Here is a 15656-nt window from a genome sequence, read left to right as displayed (position 1 = left end):
GTCCCCGCCGGGCCGCTGACCCGGATGCACTCGGGCGTCGCTGCCGCTTCCGCTGGAGGCGGGGCGGCGCGGCGCATGCGCGGCTGGGCAGAGCCGCCGGCCCGCGGGCGCCATGGTGTTCCTCAGCGCGCCGCTGTGGCTGCGGAGCCGGCTCACTGACCGCTACTGGCGGGTCCAGGAGGTGCTGCGGCACGCGCGGGTGAGTGGGCCGCGCACGCCCCGCGTCCCCGCGCGTCTTCCCGCGGCCCGGAGCCCGCAGACGGGGCGCGGAGCCCGCTGACCACCCTCCTTTCCCGTTCTCGACCCAGCACTTCCGCGGAAGGAAGAGCCGGTGCTACCGCCTGGCGGTGCGAGCGGTGACCAGAGCGTTTGTGAAATGCACGAAAGCGCGGAGACTGAAGAAGAGGAGCATGCGGACGGTAGGCGCGGACGGCAGGCGCGGACGGCAGGCGCGGACGGCCGCCCCCGGGTCCCGACCGCTGCGGCCCCCATCTCGGGGCGGCGTCTCCGTCTGCGCCCGCCCTCGGGTCCCGGGTCCTCCCTGTGGCTTCACGTCCGCAGCCGCCGCCAGCTCTGCCGCTCCGCGGACGGAGGCTGGGCTAGCCGGGCTCTCCTGGGCCGCGGGGCAGCTCCTCGCCGGCCCCTGCCTCCACCGCCCTGCCCTCCGCGGGAGGCCCTGGGGCGGCTGCGACCCCAGCCGGACTCGGTGCCGAGCGCTCGTCTGTAAGCGCCGGCCTTCGGCAGGGACGCGCCGCAAATGCCGGCTGGCCCCGAGAGGAAGAGGGCAGAATTCTGACCCCGCTTTTCAACGAGAGAGAGTACGGGGGGGGGGGCGGCAGGGAGAGGGAGGGGGAGGCAGGCTCTCCGCTGAGCAGGGAGCTCGCTGTGGGACTCGATCCCAGGACCCCGGGGTCACCACCCGCTGAGCCGCCCAGGCGCGTAGTTTTGACCCTTTAAAGTCAGAAATGCCTCAGTACCTGTCGGCCAGGGTCACAGCGTGGGACACCGTCCCTGTGCGCCGTGGTCTCGTGCAGTGACCTCCGCATCCCAGCTCTGTTCTTCACTCAGGAGGTCAGCCTGGTGCGGCTTCCTGCGTCCACCACGAGTCAGGGGTCAGTGCACGAGTGCGTGGGGCGACCTGTGGGCAGTGGCCAACAGCACACATGCGTCTGCTGCTGTTGGGAGCAGAGGACCTCAGGGTGGGCTGGGGTCCCGGTACAGCTGCGGCCTCATGGGAGAGCCCATTTCTCAGGCCCACTACTGAGTCAGAAACTCGGGGGGGGGGGCGGCGGCTAGAAATCTGTTTTAACAGACTTCTACCGAATTCTCCCGCGTGCTCAAAGTTTAGAACCACTGAAGGGAGAAAATGGACTGGAGTACTGCCTTGAGATTGAGAAGATAATGACAAGAATCCAACGCCTTATTTGTGTTTTTAAAGTGGTCTGTACAGTGCGAGGTTGGAAAGCACAACCTCCAGAGCTGCAGGCTCTAGCCGCTGAGCCAGTCAGGCGTCCCATCATGCACCCCCTGTTTAACAGACCAGATCTATTCAGAAGCCTCCGTGTCACTCTGACTTCCCCTCCCAGGTTATTCTCGATTTCTGTGCAGTTTCCGGGCCTGTTGCTGTGCCTGGAACTGCGCCGCCTCCTCCTTGCCAGGAAGGTTCTCATGATGCCTCCCCTGCCCTCCTCCAGTCCTGCTCTTCCCTCCAGACCGTGTTCACCTCCATCTCTGCAAAGCTTCCACCTCCAGTCTTCATCCTCACCTGGTTGCACTGATCTCAGTGGCCTTTGTAGTTCATCCACACGGATCCTTTCGGCACTGAACTCTGACTGTCAGAGTCTTTTGCCCACTTTTGTATTCTCAGGGTCTAAGAAATGCTTTAGGGCATGTGATTTTCCTACTTATTGAGAGGGAAGCGGGCATTTGAATGAAGGGCATCAACTTTTGCCAACTGTACTGCAGGCTAGTGTGTGGGAAGAGAAATCACGGACTGTTCTATTTACTTTTGCCAAAAGCGTTTGACTTTTACGTGACTCAGAACCTTTGCTGGGAGATGCGGACATAATGCACAATTAGTTCTTAAGCATCTCGATGTTTTCTTATTTCAGCTCTGGATTAATCGAATTACAGCTGCCTCCCAGGAACATGGCCTGAAGTACCCAGCATTCATTGTCAATTTAATTAAGGTACGGTTGAGGATGTGGTCCTGTTGAGATGTTGGAAAGTGATCCAGCTGACAAGGTCCAGTACAACAGGCTGTGGAGTGTGGGCTCCTTGGCACGTTCTCAAGGTGGAGCTGTGGCAGGGTCAGGGACCCATTGGGATTGCTTTGCCTTTGCCTCACTGGTAGCAGAATTGGAAATAGGGCAGCGATACCAGGACTTGAGCCCTTGTGTTTCCCCATCAAGAGAAAAGTGGCAGAAAACTTGGCTGGACCTTTAAAGTGTAATTTCAAAGTTTTGCAATGAAATTTGATTTCTGAGGAGGTAGCATATGAAGTTGAAACTCAGTCAGACAGCAGGGGGAGTGTCTTGGAGAGGAGAGATGAAGCATGTGTCACAACATTTTGGTCAGTTGTTGAATCGTGTTTACCCTAATCCCTCTGACATTTAAATTTTGTCTTAAAAAGGGGAGTGGGTTGTGTTGTGCTTCTGGCCTGTGCCACATCCTGTCTTCGGTACTTTGCAAGTATCCTCATGCATGACTTCATCATTGTACCGATGAGCTCGAGGCTCAAGGGAGTGGACCTTGCCCCAGGTGGTAGAGCAGGAACCCCCCCTGCACAGTTACGGTTCACACGCAGGATCATCCTACCTTTTGCTTTTCACATTTGTCTGTTTTTGGAAGTCCCATATGTTTTACTCGACAGATGACCTGGTGCCGCTCCCTTGTGGGAATGGAGAATACCCGCTTTTGTTCTTCACTTCTCTGCCGGCATCTCACCTACTCTTGTGTCTCATTTTGTTGTTTCTACAAGGGGGGTTGTGATTTCCTCTTTGAAGCTGCCTTAAAGGTTTCCCCAGGCCAGCAGTCCTAGTTCTGTTGGGGTGACTGATGAGATCGATCGTTGACCCTACCAAGGTTCTTAGGGTCCATCAGGACCAGATGCCGGCATCCTTGCTCATGGGACATCACCTCCTGCAGGATGCCTTCCCCTTGTCCACATTTACCTTCAGCATCCTGCTTGGATACCTTTGCCACAGGCTCTCCACCTCCCCTGAGAGCCCATGTGTCCCAGGAGGGCAGAGACTGCCCTGGAGTGGGTGCTCAGCAGAGGAGATGCTTCTGGCTGACTCAAACCATAGGATTCTTGGCTGCATTCAGTCTGGCTGCTTTTCTTTCTTTTCTTTTTTAAGATTTATTTATTTATTTGACAGACAGAGATCACAAGCAGGCAGAGAGGCAGGCAGAGAGAGGAGGAAGCAGGCTCCCCGCTGAGCAGCGAGCCCGATGCGGGGGCTCGATCCCAGGACCCTGGGATCATGACCTGAGCCGAAGGCAGAGGCTTCACCCACTGAGTCACCCGGGCACCCCGGTCTTGCCGCTTTTCACTGAAAGACATTTCTGATGCTGACACAGGCTCTGATTTTCTTCCCAGTGCCAGGTGGAGCTCAACAGGAAAGTACTTGCGGATCTAGCCATCTATGAACCAAAGACTTTTAAATCTTTGGCTGCTTTGGCCAAAACAAGGCGACAAGAAGGATTTGCTGCTGCCCTAGGGGATGGGAAAGAACCGGAAGGCATATTTTCCAGAGTGGTGCAGTATCACTGAGGGGGACTCCAGCACTGTCTACCCTTTGCAGCAAGCGTCTTAGGAAGTCGTCTTTCCCCATCACAGTAATTCAAGTAGGGGCTAAGAATTATTTGTCACCAATGTGTTTTATCACCAGTTACTCATTTACATTTTAACAATAGGGGTAAGAGGCCTCTTTTCCCCTCACTGCGACAGATCTAGAAATCGTACAAATTGTACAAATAAAGTTCGTGTGGTATTCAGAGCCCTGAATTGTGTTCTCTGGCATGCCCTGGGTGCCCTATGGGGGTGGGGGGGGACTGCCAGGGTGAGGGGTCAGCTGAGCATGATCTACAGCCTGGAGAGCAGGAGCCAGATGGCCAAACTTTGACCTTGGCTCCCCCTTCAGGGCCGTGCTGGTAGCCTGTCCAGAACCCAAGCCTCCCAACCCCACACTGGCCCTGCCTGTGCCTGACTTAAGTCTTTTCTACCCTTCTAGCCCTCCCCCGGTTCTCCACGCTACAGCAGGGACCTGGGTGCTGAGCTCTCGGGCCACTCTGAGTCCCAGTTTCAATTTTCTCCGCCTTCTGCCTCACTGCTGAGGCCAGTAAGAGCAGCAGGCTGGGTGTCTGTGCTGGTTCCAATCCCACCTTTATGCTCACAAGCTGGGTGATCATCACATCCCCCAGGGAGAGATCTGCATGTAAGGGTTTTGGGTCCTTTCTCCTGATACTCTACTTCATTAAGTACAGAGTCCAGCCCAGATTTCCCAACATGCTCTTTCACAGCAGCTCTAACTCTGCCTCCCTTATGTCCGTCCGTCTCTGCCTACTGCCTTGCTGGGGTGTCTGTCCCCTGCTCAGGTCCACGTCCCTTCCACTGGTGAGCTTTCTACCCTCAGCTTCTCTCGCATGTACATTGAGCTCCCTCCAGCTTGGCTCTGTTCCCCTCTTGGCCAGCTGTGGTCTCTTGCTTCCTGCTACCCCTGGGTCTATAGTCGGTCCCAGCATGCCCAGGTACTCTCACCAAAGCCATCTGGAACCAAAATCCAACAGATACAGTCAGCCCTTGGCCTCTAAAGACCATGGACTTCCCTCTTCCCTCTCACTGCACTATGCCTCTGCTCTGCGCTTCCACACATACCCTCTGCCCCAGGTCAAGGCCCATGGTAGCGGTTGGTGTCTCCAAGTACCCGGCAATGTACACCTGGCTACCCAAAATGAGTGCCCACCTTCCCCCGTCCCTCTCCCAACAGTCCTATGCCAGGTCTCTCATCCTTTGCTAGTAGTCCCTTGGAAGTCATTCTGGGTTCCTGTTGTGGACTCAAGACCCCACCACCAGACCCATGGAGAGCCAATGAAATGCTGACCACCTACCACTTGGTGATCTCTTGAATCTGTCCCCTTCTCTTCATCCTCCTGCAAGCCAACATCTTTCCAGGCTCCAATTACTGTACTGGCCCCCTTACAGTCTCCTCCTCCTGGCTCTTTTCACTGCAGTGATGACCACCAGACCATTTGGAGGTCTTGTTCACTGTCCCTGGCTATACCTAGTTTAGTGCCTGGCTATGGATACAAGGTGCTCAGGGCACCCTGTTTACCAGGGAGTGGGTTCTGCACACACACCAGCGTGGAGGACACAAGACTCCCTTGTGTGGGAGACTGAGCTCTGTACAATGAGCTGCTGTGCCTCTCCTTTGTCCACCTCAAGGAACACAGCGATGTGACAAACCACCACGGGCTGCTCCCAGCACCCACTCCCCTTCCAGCAGCAGGGCCAGTTTTCCTTCAGGTAAGCCTGGGTGCATGGCCTGGCTCGAAAGGCTACAGCCATCCCCTTTTCCCTCTTTTCTGGCCACTGCTTAGGGGTTGGTAGAACAACCTAGGCGGGGCCAGTGAGAAGTAAGCTGCTGGCTGACAAGCGAGTGTTCCTCCTTTCCTGAACCGGGTGCTGTTCAACGCGCAGAGCGGGACATCTGGATCGGAGAGCCTGGGGGAGGGAGAGGGGACACTGTGTAGCCCCTGGGGAGGAAGCGAGGCCGGGTCTTGGTTGGCCCTCTATGAACTAAGGGCAGATTTCACCGGGGGTGAAACCGGTCATAGGAGCGGAGCGCCGTCAGGAACCTCTCCAAGTGTCCGGACCTGCCCCGCCCAGGCTCCTACCCGGAATCTCCTCTCCAGCCTAGCCCACCCCTAGCCGCCCCCCGCCCAGGCTCTCCCCCGACCCGCACGCGGGTTCCTGCGCTAGTCCTGGTCAAAGCTGGGGCTCAGCGCACGGCGGCAGCGGACGACTCCGCGGCTCGGGCTCCGGTACGGATGCGAGGGCAGCACGGCCGTGGGTTCCGCGAGGAACCCCCGAGCCTTCCTGCTGAACTGCTGAGGGATCGCGAGGGCTTCCCCTCCCCGCCCCTCCGTCCCGGGAGCCACCGCTGCCTTCCCCAGGCTTTGCCGAAACCCCACATGCAGCTCCTCCTCCTCTTCCCCTGCGGACTCGGTTCTCAAGGCAAGAACTTCAGGAGCCCCGCGCGAGCACCCGCCCGAAGCGCGGGCTCAGTGAGGCCCGGAGACGAGTGGCCACGCCCGCAGCCGCGGGCGGACGCAGGCGACCGGCCCGTCGTTGACGCGGGCTGGCGACGACTCACCGGCGCTCGTAGCCACCCCCGGGAACGCCTGCGACCTCCGCCAGCCCCCGCGCGCGCCCTCGCGGATCCGGACCCCACCGTGCGCGGGCCCCCTCAGGGCAGGCCGGGGCTGCGGGGCGGGAGCTCCGCGAGCGGCCGCGTCTCCGTGCTAAGAGTACGGCCGCACCGGGAAGGCCAGGGTCTTAGGGCGCCCGGGGCCGGCACCCGCGGGAGTGCTTCCGGGTCGGGCTGTGGCCCTCGGGACCATCCGGGCGCCGCGGGGCCCTCTGGGTAACGAGCCCGCCCCCGCCCGCTCTGAGCTACGGCGTCGACGTCAGCCGCGACGCTGACGGGTAGGTTGCCCAGCCAATCGCGGCAAGGCGGCGCCGGGCCGCCCGCAGAGCGAACCAATGACACGCGGGGGGGCGGGGCGGTCGCGGCCGTAGTGCGTCGCGAGGAGCCGCCCTGCCGGGAAGGAGCCCGAAGGGGAGTCGGCGGCACAAAATGGCGGCGGCGGCGGCGACGATCGCTGCCGGGGCTCCGGGCCCGGCGGCCCCCGCCGCGGCGGCCTGCACTCCGGGCTCGGGGAGCGCAGCCCCCGGGTCGCAGGGGATGCTGATCGGGGACCGGCTGTACTCCGGGGTGCTCATCACCTTGGAGAACTGCCTCCTGCCGGACGACAAGCTCCGCTTCACGCCGTCCATGTCGAGTGGCCTCGACACCGACACGGAGACCGACCTCCGCGTGGTGGGCTGCGAGCTCATCCAGGCGGCCGGCATCCTGCTCCGCCTGCCGCAGGTGAGGGCGCGGCCGCGAGCCTTGGGTCGAGGGAACCGCCGCGCCGGCGCCGGGGGAGGCGACCGGGCCCTTTGTTGGCGGCGGGGTCCGGGCCAGCGCCGCCCCCGGCCCCGGGCTTCGCCGCTGCTGTCCCTGGGGGCGAGGCGGGGCGCGAAGACCCCGTGAGGGCCCGCCGCCCGTCCTGGCGTCCGGCTCTGTGTCCGTCGCCGGAGGAGCGGCTTCCCCGCGAGGCCCTGGGTCGCGCTCCGGGCAGTGACGGCGGCGCTGCTCTCGTGCAGGTGGCGATGGCCACCGGGCAGGTGCTGTTCCAGCGGTTTTTCTACACCAAGTCCTTCGTGAAGCACTCCATGGAGGTAAGGGCCTCCTCGGCCTCCCGCGGGAGCGACGGCCCGGCGGGGGGCTCCCCGCGCCGCGCACCGGGCTCGGGCCGTCCGCGCTCGGCCGAGGACCCACGCGCCGCGGTGCTTGCGTTCCAGCACGTGTCCATGGCGTGCGTGCACCTGGCCTCCAAGATCGAGGAGGCCCCGCGGCGGATCCGGGACGTCATCAACGTGTTCCACCGCCTGCGGCATCTGCGGGAGAAGAAGTGAGTGTCCGTCGCGCCCGGCGTCCGGGCCCCGCCGTGGCGGCTGCGCCGGCAGACGCTTCGGAGCGGAGCCCGGGTGGGGGCCGCAGCGGAGAGGGCGGGCCGGGCCTGCGGTGTCGTCCCGGCGCGTCCCGCCCGCCCGGGCCTGCCGCCGACCTGCGGCGGGGCTCGCGGTTCCGCACCGTTTGGGGCCGGCCGGTGCTTCGCCGCGAGGACGGTCGCGGGCGCGGAGGACGCGGAGCCGCGCCCCGGCTTCGGGACACCAGGCGCTAGCGGGCCACGTCGCAGTCGCGGCGGCCGGCAGCGACTCCGGCCCAGCTGCCCCTGCTGCCCCGCCGCTGCCCGGACGGCCTTCGGGGAGGAGCGCCTCGGGCTGCTGGAACCTTCCGCTCGGAGCGCGTGCGCGTGGGTCGTGAGCCGGGGTGGAGCCCGCGGTTCTCGTGCGGGGAGACGCGCTCAGCCGAGAGCGGCCAGCCCGCGCCGTGCCGGTGCGCCCCGACCCGCGGCGGGGCAGGGAGAAGCCCGTCGGCGCGGGCCTTTGTCCGGTTTCGTTACAGCCCGCCGAGGGTTGCAGCGCGTGGCGGGAGCTGGGATCGGAGCGGCGTTGTGGATCGCACTGACGGCCGTGTGCTCTGTCTGCGTAGGAAACCCGTGCCGCTGCTGCTGGATCAGGATTACGTTAACTTGAAGAATCAGATTATAAAGGCAGAGAGACGAGTTCTCAAGGAGCTGGGCTTCTGCGTCCACGTGAAGCACCCTCACAAGGTGAGGACGCGCCCGGCCGCCCGGAGCGCCGGCCGCCCCGGAGCCCCCGACCGCCCCGGAGCCCCCCGGCCGGCTCTCACCCAGATTGACAGCTCTGGAGAGCAGTGAATGTGCTCCTGGCGTGCGTGCCCGCTGTGTGTCCAAAGTCTGAAGCCGGCTGCTTGGTCGTTAGTGGTCTTGGAGCGCCCTGTTAACTTGAACTGCGTGTTTTCCAGGGTTTGGAAATGGTGTCTTTTAAGTTTGCGCTTTCAGAAAAAATAGTGGTGAATTTGTAAAAGTGGAATCTGTCCGTTTATGTTTTTCTTTCTCAGCACTTCGTTTTCTAAAGTTGCTTTAGCGGTAGCCGTATTTTCTTTTTTGGGGGAGTGGGAAGGCTCCTGAACCCTTTATTTGGAAATACACTGAAGCAGCTTTGCAGCACGTGACAGTTGAGGAGCATGGCTGCTGTCCATGCCGTGGGACCCTCCTACGGGACACATAAATCTCTCTCTCTTTTTTTTTTTTCTTTAAGATTTTATTTATTTATTTGACAGACGGAGATCACAAACAGACACAGAGACAGGCAGGGGGAGGGGGAAGCAGAATCCCCGCCCAGCAGAGAGCCCGAAGTGGAGCTCGATCCCAAGACCCTGAGATCATGACCTGAGCCGAAGGCAGAGGCTTTAACCTACTGAGCCACCCAGGCGCCCTATAACCTCTTTAAAAAAAAAGAAAGAAGAGGAAAAAAAGGATTGGAATTTGCACTTTTGCTTTTATCCCCTTTTTATTGCTGGATTTCTTCCTAACTTTTGTCTCTCGCTTGTTTGACTTTCTGGCAGTAATTTAAGTTCTTGATAAGTTACTGTAGACTTAAAGCTTTTTTTTCTTTGCCGGAAGTACTTCCATAACATGTTTTGTGTAAGGTGGTGACTAGGGTACAGAGATGATTAGGACAAGCTGATCTCAGTGGTGGAGACTATGTTGAAGATGAGAGTGAGAATCAGCCTTGGGACGGCCATGAAAAGTCCAGCCGCCTTTGCTGTGGGTGCCCTGGGTTCGGAGGAAGGTAGCAGGGTCTGTCAGCAAAATCTCCTGTCCAGCTGAGCTGTGCACAGGGCGAATGACCAGGAGCCACCACCCCCACTGGGGATCTAGCCTGCGGCTCATATTTACTGCATGGACGCTCTCAAGATCTGGGTTTTGGGTTCTCAAGGTTCTTGGTAATAACTGCCTGACCTGTATCTTCCAGATAATCGTTATGTACCTTCAGGTGTTAGAGTGTGAGCGTAACCAGCACCTGGTCCAGACCTCATGGTGAGTTGACCTTCCTTGTTTTATGAGACCCTCAAGGGCAGTGCAGGAATATGTTGATTTGAGGCACTTGGGCAGTGGGTAGTCGGTCCCATGACTCGGTTGTTGGCTGGAGTTGTCTGAGTGCCCAGTGTTCCTGCTGTGTAAATTCTAACCAGCCTCCCAAAATATCAGGCACTAGTCTGACGGTAAGGTGCCCCCCACCCCCCAGCCTTCCAGGAGAGCTTTCACTGGGCTTCCCTTTGAGGGCTGTTGACTTGGCACACTGGGATCTTTCCCACAGGTGCCAGTGTCCATGTAGTGGTCTTGTGTCTCCTTAGAAGTTGCTTCTAACTGCCTCTTGTTAGAAGGATCCCATGGGAGAAAGGGTCAGGATAAAGTTTATCTGGGGACTGGTTTTAACAATGCATATTTTAGAAATGAAGCCTGAAGTAATAGTGCTGGGTGTTTGTGAATTTTCTTCCACGGAGTTAAGTCTGTAAGGGTCATATTTTTGCTGCCTGAATTGTCTGGTGCTATGCCATATCTAATAGAGAACCCATTTTGACTTTTCTTTTCTGTACTCTTTCAATCGAAGGGTAGCCTCTGAGGGTAAGTGACTAAGACTTCTCCTCTACTGTCCAAGCGCTTTGGTGCAGGGACAGCGGCCGTCCTCAGCCAATCCCGTGCAGGCTCTCCACCGAAGGCTGGCTCTAGATGGTGGTATGCGCACGATAGTATAGTGCTGGCCGACTGCTGCTGTGGTTCTCTGACGGTTGTGCTTCTTGTTAATCCTCTGTCGTGCTTTGGTAATTGTATTGATTAGAGTTAACTGTCTTGACTTGAATTTTGTCCCTTTAAAACTGCTGTACCTGTGCAATAAAGATGCAGTACCTTTCTCTAAAAAAAAAAAAAAAAAAAAAAAAAAAATGCTATGGAAAGCTACAAGAATTGGCTGATGGGAATTCAGACTGAATGACATGTCCTGGCTAAGTTTTATCTTCAGTATGGGATCATGTCATTATTCCTGGAAGTCCTAAAGTTGCTCTTCTCAACAGCTACGTGTTGACACATTCTAGTAAAAGGTGTGCATCTTTAAATTATTTCATGGACACTTCATATTGTAACTTAGATAAGCAGTAAGTTTAAATACACATATCAAGGACTTTGTTTTGTTTTTAGGATTTAAAAGTTAATGTTATCAGTACTTGAGTACTGAAAATTTATTAGAGCCAAAGAAGTTACTGATGCTTCTGTTTATGAAGTGTTTCAACTGTTCACTTTGCCGTGATCTGAGACCTACGGCCTTGGTGCCGTTGTGTAGGTCTTTTCGTTGATTATCTCTTGATGCCTGGAGCAAGAGCTTCCAGAGCCAGGTGCCACGAGTTGGCATATGTCGAATATATCACTGAGAAGTCTGAGTGGGTTTGGGTGTCACCTTCTCCAGGGCTTAGGGCAGAGTTACCAGGGCGGGGGGGGGGGGGGGGGGGGGTCGAGTCAGATCACACAGTGGGACTTGGCTACCCTGTGGGTGTGGCCTGATGCTAATGGTTGCAGTAGTGGGGTATGTTAGGAGCAGCAAATGTATCATTTGTTCGACTGTTTTCTCATGGAATTGATTGTTGTTTTTGTAATATTGATGAAATTAATATGAGATCCTGATTTGGGGCCATTAAATCCTAGACAGATAATATCTAAAGGAAAATGTTGACAATGTAGTCAATTTTAAAACCCTTATACTTAAAAAATGTAAATGTTTTGTATTTTTATATTTTCTAAAGTACCATAATGTTTTTTTAATGTATTGATTATGATGAAACTTCTCGTGTTTTGTTGCTTTTGTCTGATTTTATGAATGTTCATTTTAAGACTCGTTATTGAAATGGGACAATTTGGAAACGGTTCTTTGATAAGCCTGAGAAGAGGACTTCCCTTTGGGCATTGAGCCTTCCTCTGCCTGATGGTCCCATGCGCCCAGGGGTGTTTTCCCTTTCCAAGTGGACTCCCGCATGGAAGGAGAAGGGCCAGGCCCCGAGCGCCTCTTCAAGGAAAAGGGATGCAAGAGGACGGCTTGTCACAGAAGAGCCCTCGCAGGCTGCCTGCTCAGCTCATTCATTTGAGTTTGCATGTTTCTCTGCACTATGGATTTTGAGCATTTAGATTTCTTTCATCAAGTACATTTCAGCCACTACAGTAGACATTTTCTCTCTGAGGCATTGTGCTTTGCACGAGAGCAGCCAGAAGTTGAGGGAAAAGTAAAGTTAAAGTCGGTTCTCTTTCATAGCAACATGTGTTGTCTGACATTCAGCCAGCTTTTTAGTTTTTTTTTTTTTTCCCCAGTAATTTCCCTGTTTTCCTGTCCTATAGTCACAAAAAGCAGCTAGAATGTCTCTCCAGGAATCCTGAGCCTCACAGGACTGTGTAGCTCTAAGCCTAGGAGTAGACCGCGTAGAGTAGTGATTGTATCTAGGTGACGCACACGGGTATTCTGGGGGTGCCCAGGCCGTTGCAGTCCTCCTGCATTTGGTTTTCAGGAACTACATGAATGACAGCCTCCGCACAGATGTCTTCGTGAGGTTCCAGCCCGAGAGCATCGCCTGTGCCTGCATTTATCTTGCTGCCCGGACGCTGGAGGTCAGTGTTGTGCTCCCGCAGGGGGTCCTGGTCTGCTGCTTTCTCCAGCCTCCAAACAACTTCTGCATAGTGTTTTTCAGATTATGCTCACGTATGCCAAGAAAAGCCTCTCTCTTGGTGACCTGCAGGTGTATTTTTCTTGCCGTCCTGTCGGCCGCACAGGACAGTGCTCACAAGGTGTTTGTGTTCACAGATCCCGCTGCCCAACCGTCCCCACTGGTTCCTTCTGTTTGGAGCAACTGAAGAAGAAATTCAAGAGATCTGCCTGAAAATCCTGCAGCTTTACACTCGGAAAAAGGTTCTGTGTTGTTTTCGTGTAACATACCTATTTGTATTTCGTTAGTAGCAGCCGGCTCTGAATTGTTTCGGATTTTGACTCCGTAGGTGGATCTGACACACCTGGAAAGTGAGGTTGAAAAGAGAAGACGCGCCATGGAGGAGGCCAAGGCCCAAGCCAAGGGCCTGCTGCCTGCCGGCCCCCGGGTTCTGGACAGCACTTCGGGGTTCTCACCTGCCCCCAAGCTGGGTGAGTGCGACGGGGTGTGGGCCTCGTGTCTGCTGCTGGCCTGAGCAGTCTGCAGACACCAGGGTCCCCAGCAGACATCATCAGTTGATTTTTGAAGTGAGAGGAGTCCTCCTAAAGGAGTTTGGATCGTTTTTATATTGCTTTTTTCTTTTTGTTTCTTTTTTAAAGGTTTCTTTAAGATTTTTATTTATTCATTTGAGAAAGAGAGGATGACTGTGTGTATATGCGTGAGGGGGAGAGGCAGACTACCCACTGAGCAGGGAGCCCAATGTGGGGCTTGATACCAGGACCCCTGAGATCATGACCCTAGCTGAAGGTAGACGCTTAACCATCTGAGCTACCCAGGTGCCCCAAGATTTTATTTTTTAGTAATCTCTACTACCAGTGTGGAGCTCAAACTTAAAACCCTGAGAAATCAAGAATTGCATGCTCCACCAGGTGAGCCAGCCAGGCTCCCCTTGTTTTAACATTTTCATTAACAAGGGATGTGGACAGGCTTTCCAAAATGCCTTTTTTTTTTTTTTTTTTTTTAACCCAGCCCACCTGATGAACTTGTCTTCTGATGAAAATTTTATAAATCCGGGGTGGTAGATTGTGTCTTCGGGTCATATTAGAGTTAAGCATGATGTACATCTCCAGTTGCTGAGGGAAAGTGAGACAGGTGGCTTTTTCAGTGTCTTTTGGGGGCATATTTAGCTTCTGAGTCCCAGGCTGGGAACGGGGAGTCTCCGTAAGTCCCATAGACCTAGTATTACCTCGTTCTGCTAATGTGCTTTCTTTCTTTCTTTCTTTTTTTAAGATTTATTTATTTGATAGGCAGAGATCACAAGTAGGCAGAGAGGCAGGCAGAGAGAGAGGAGGAAGCAGGCTCCCCGCGGAGCAGAGAGCCCGATGTGGGGCTCGATCCCAGGACCCTGGGATCATGACCTGAGCCAAAGGCAGAGGCTTTAACCCACTGAGCCACCCAGGTGCCCCGCTAATGTGTTTTCTCTCAGAACATTTTCTTGGTGGTTAGGTTTTAACTTGTATTTGATTCTAGCAGAATCCCCCAAAGAAAGTAAAGGAAACAAGCCTTCCCCACTCTCTGCGAAGAACGCCAAAAGGAAAATGGAGGGTGTGAAGAAAGTCAAGGCTGACAGCCCAGTGAATGGGTGAGTACCCACGCACCCCAGTAGGCCTTTGGGGTTGGCTGGAGAGACTTGAAGCCTGTAACTGCTCCCATCATTTGTTTGTAGCTTGCCAAAGGGGCGAGGGAGCCGAAGTCGGAGCGGGAGTCGAGAGCAGAGCTACTCAAGGTCCCCATCACGATCTGCTTCTCCTAAGAGGAGGTACGTGCTACTCAGGGGTTGGGGGGTGGGGGCGCCTGCCCCTGACAAGGGATGTTTTCCCCAGGGTGGCTGCCCCTCACGGGAAAGTCACTCCTGACTCCAGGGTGGTTGGAGTGAGTGGCCACCTGTTTGGTGGTGCTGTCCTTCCTCACAGAAAAAGTGACAGTGGCTCCACGTCTGGCGGGTCCAAGTCGCAGAGCCGTTCACGGAGCAGAAGTGACTCCCCACCAAGACAGGCGCACAGAGGCGCTCCCTACAAAGGCTCCAAGGTAAGGAGCTACCGGAAGTCTAAGGACTGCAAGTATCCTACCCAGAAGCCACACAAGTCCCGGAGTCGGAGCTCCTCCCGCTCTCGAAGCCGCTCCCGGGAGCGGGCAGATAATTCTGGGAAGTATAAGAAGAAAAGTCATTACTACAGAGATCAGCGCAGGGAGCGTTCCCGGTCTTGCGAGCGAACGAGCCATCGCTACGAGCGGGATCACCCTGGGCACAGCAGGCATCGGAGGTGAGGCAATGGGCTCCCAGAGCGCTGCCCTTTGACCCTTGGTGTGCGCACTGTGGCATGACCGGCCCTGTGGTGCAGCTCTTTGGAAGTGGATGTTGGCTCTGGACCTTGTGTTGAATTTGGAGATGGAATCAAGAGGCCGGCAAGGTGCCCTTTAGGCCGGCCTGGGCACAGCACGCCCTCGTTGCGCCAGCACAGGGCCCACCTCAGCAGCAGCCCTGTGGAAGCAGATGTGTACATCCTGGTGGTGTGGCTTGGTGCTAACGACAGGCTGTGTCTTCACTCCCATACCAATACTCAATTACGTTAAACCAAGAAAATGACTTTTAGAACCTTTGCCTATATTAGGTTGTACTTATGTACATATTTTGCAGTGTTTCACAGTGAGAAAATGGCCTTAAACGCCCCTTATTCTCCATTCACCCTGTAAATAAACATGTGTTTACTACAAGTTAAAGCTATACATGAGAACTCAGAACTTGAATTGTTAGCTTAAAACTTGTGTAGAGAATTCTGATTTTTAAAATGTGAAGGTATTTAGATCTGTGTTGAAAGTCGTCTATTTTTATCTGTGCGATGCTGAGTGCAGGCCACCAGCTCCCAAATAGAGAAGTTTCCTATATATGCATTTTACGTGGTTAAATAAACAATTCTCTCTACTCAGGACATTTGGACGTTCCAGAGTGCGGTTTGTTGTCCTGCTTGTTCTGTGCACGGCCTGCAGCCCCCGTCGTAGTGGCCGGCCTGCACCGCGGCCTCTGATCTCTCGTATTAACCTGTTGGGGTCCGCACCGAGCTGTGCGGCTGCTCTTCGTGGAAGGCTTGCTCTGAGCCTGAGCTGGGACCCAGGCTGCTTCCTCGGGGGCAGGGAGGGAGGGTTGGGAGAGGC

The 15656-nt window shown here is 55.8% G+C and overlaps 2 protein-coding genes and 1 long non-coding RNA gene across 10 annotated transcripts; 2 read left to right on the top strand and 1 right to left on the bottom strand.

Moving 5' to 3' along the window:
* The first annotated feature begins 42 nt into the window (after positions 1-42).
* Positions 43-4001, top strand: MRPL20 (mitochondrial ribosomal protein L20). 2 transcript variants are annotated; one of them, XM_059375140.1, is made up of 4 exons: positions 55-199; positions 309-419; positions 2112-2189; positions 3602-4001. In XM_059375140.1, exons 1-4 carry the CDS (start codon positions 113-115, stop codon positions 3773-3775), a joined length of 450 nt encoding a protein of 149 aa, XP_059231123.1. In that variant the 5' UTR covers positions 55-112; the 3' UTR covers positions 3776-4001. The 2 variants fall into 2 exon arrangements, with proteins under 2 accessions (XP_059231124.1, XP_059231123.1); XM_059375141.1 differs by lacking the exon at positions 2112-2189 and having other exon boundaries at positions 43-199.
* Positions 426-6763, bottom strand: LOC132001021 (uncharacterized). Its single transcript, XR_009399510.1, has 3 exons — positions 6378-6763; positions 5618-5725; positions 426-1138 (listed from the first exon to the last, which is right to left on the bottom strand). It is a non-coding gene; the product is annotated as an uncharacterized LOC132001021 (long non-coding RNA).
* An 84-nt stretch (positions 6764-6847) lies between these two features.
* Positions 6848-15433, top strand: CCNL2 (cyclin L2). 7 transcript variants are annotated; one of them, XM_059375126.1, is made up of 11 exons: positions 6848-7154; positions 7433-7507; positions 7631-7740; positions 8385-8505; positions 9734-9798; positions 12309-12408; positions 12602-12706; positions 12793-12934; positions 13977-14085; positions 14170-14262; positions 14417-15433. In XM_059375126.1, the coding sequence occupies exons 1-11, from the start codon at positions 6861-6863 to the stop codon at positions 14769-14771; spliced, it is 1569 nt and encodes a 522-aa protein (XP_059231109.1). In that variant the 5' UTR covers positions 6848-6860; the 3' UTR covers positions 14772-15433. The 7 variants fall into 7 exon arrangements, with proteins under 7 accessions (XP_059231109.1, XP_059231108.1, XP_059231114.1 ...); XM_059375125.1 differs by having other exon boundaries at positions 13974-14085; XM_059375128.1 differs by lacking the exons at positions 6848-7154; positions 7433-7507; positions 7631-7740; positions 8385-8505; positions 9734-9798 and adding exons at positions 10404-10583; positions 11644-11894 and having other exon boundaries at positions 13974-14085.
* Positions 15434-15656: the final 223 nt, after the last annotated feature.

The sequence above is a fragment of the Mustela nigripes genome, chromosome 14 (genome assembly GCF_022355385.1).
Source record: "Mustela nigripes isolate SB6536 chromosome 14, MUSNIG.SB6536, whole genome shotgun sequence".
Lineage (NCBI taxonomy): Eukaryota > Metazoa > Chordata > Mammalia > Carnivora > Mustelidae > Mustela > Mustela nigripes.
The sequence above is the reverse complement of the archived record's forward strand: the minus strand, read 5'-3'. Positions and strand labels throughout refer to the sequence as shown.

Excerpts from the sequence above, each read along its gene's own strand:
- MRPL20 (XM_059375140.1), top strand. The coding sequence starts at position 113 with ATGGTGTTCCTCAGCGCGCCGCTGTGGCTGCGGAGCCGGCTCACTGAC. Across the intron at positions 200-308 it reads AGGTGCTGCGGCACGCGCGG|CACTTCCGCGGAAGGAAGAG; the intron begins GTGAGTGGGCCG and ends TTCTCGACCCAG. Across the intron at positions 2,190-3,601 it reads TCATTGTCAATTTAATTAAG|TGCCAGGTGGAGCTCAACAG; the intron begins GTACGGTTGAGG and ends TTTTCTTCCCAG.
- CCNL2 (XM_059375125.1), top strand. The coding sequence starts at position 6,861 with ATGGCGGCGGCGGCGGCGACGATCGCTGCCGGGGCTCCGGGCCCGGCG. Across the intron at positions 9,799-12,308 it reads CACCTGGTCCAGACCTCATG|GAACTACATGAATGACAGCC; the intron begins GTGAGTTGACCT and ends TTTGGTTTTCAG. Across the intron at positions 12,935-13,973 it reads CTCACCTGCCCCCAAGCTGG|CAGAATCCCCCAAAGAAAGT; the intron begins GTGAGTGCGACG and ends ATTTGATTCTAG.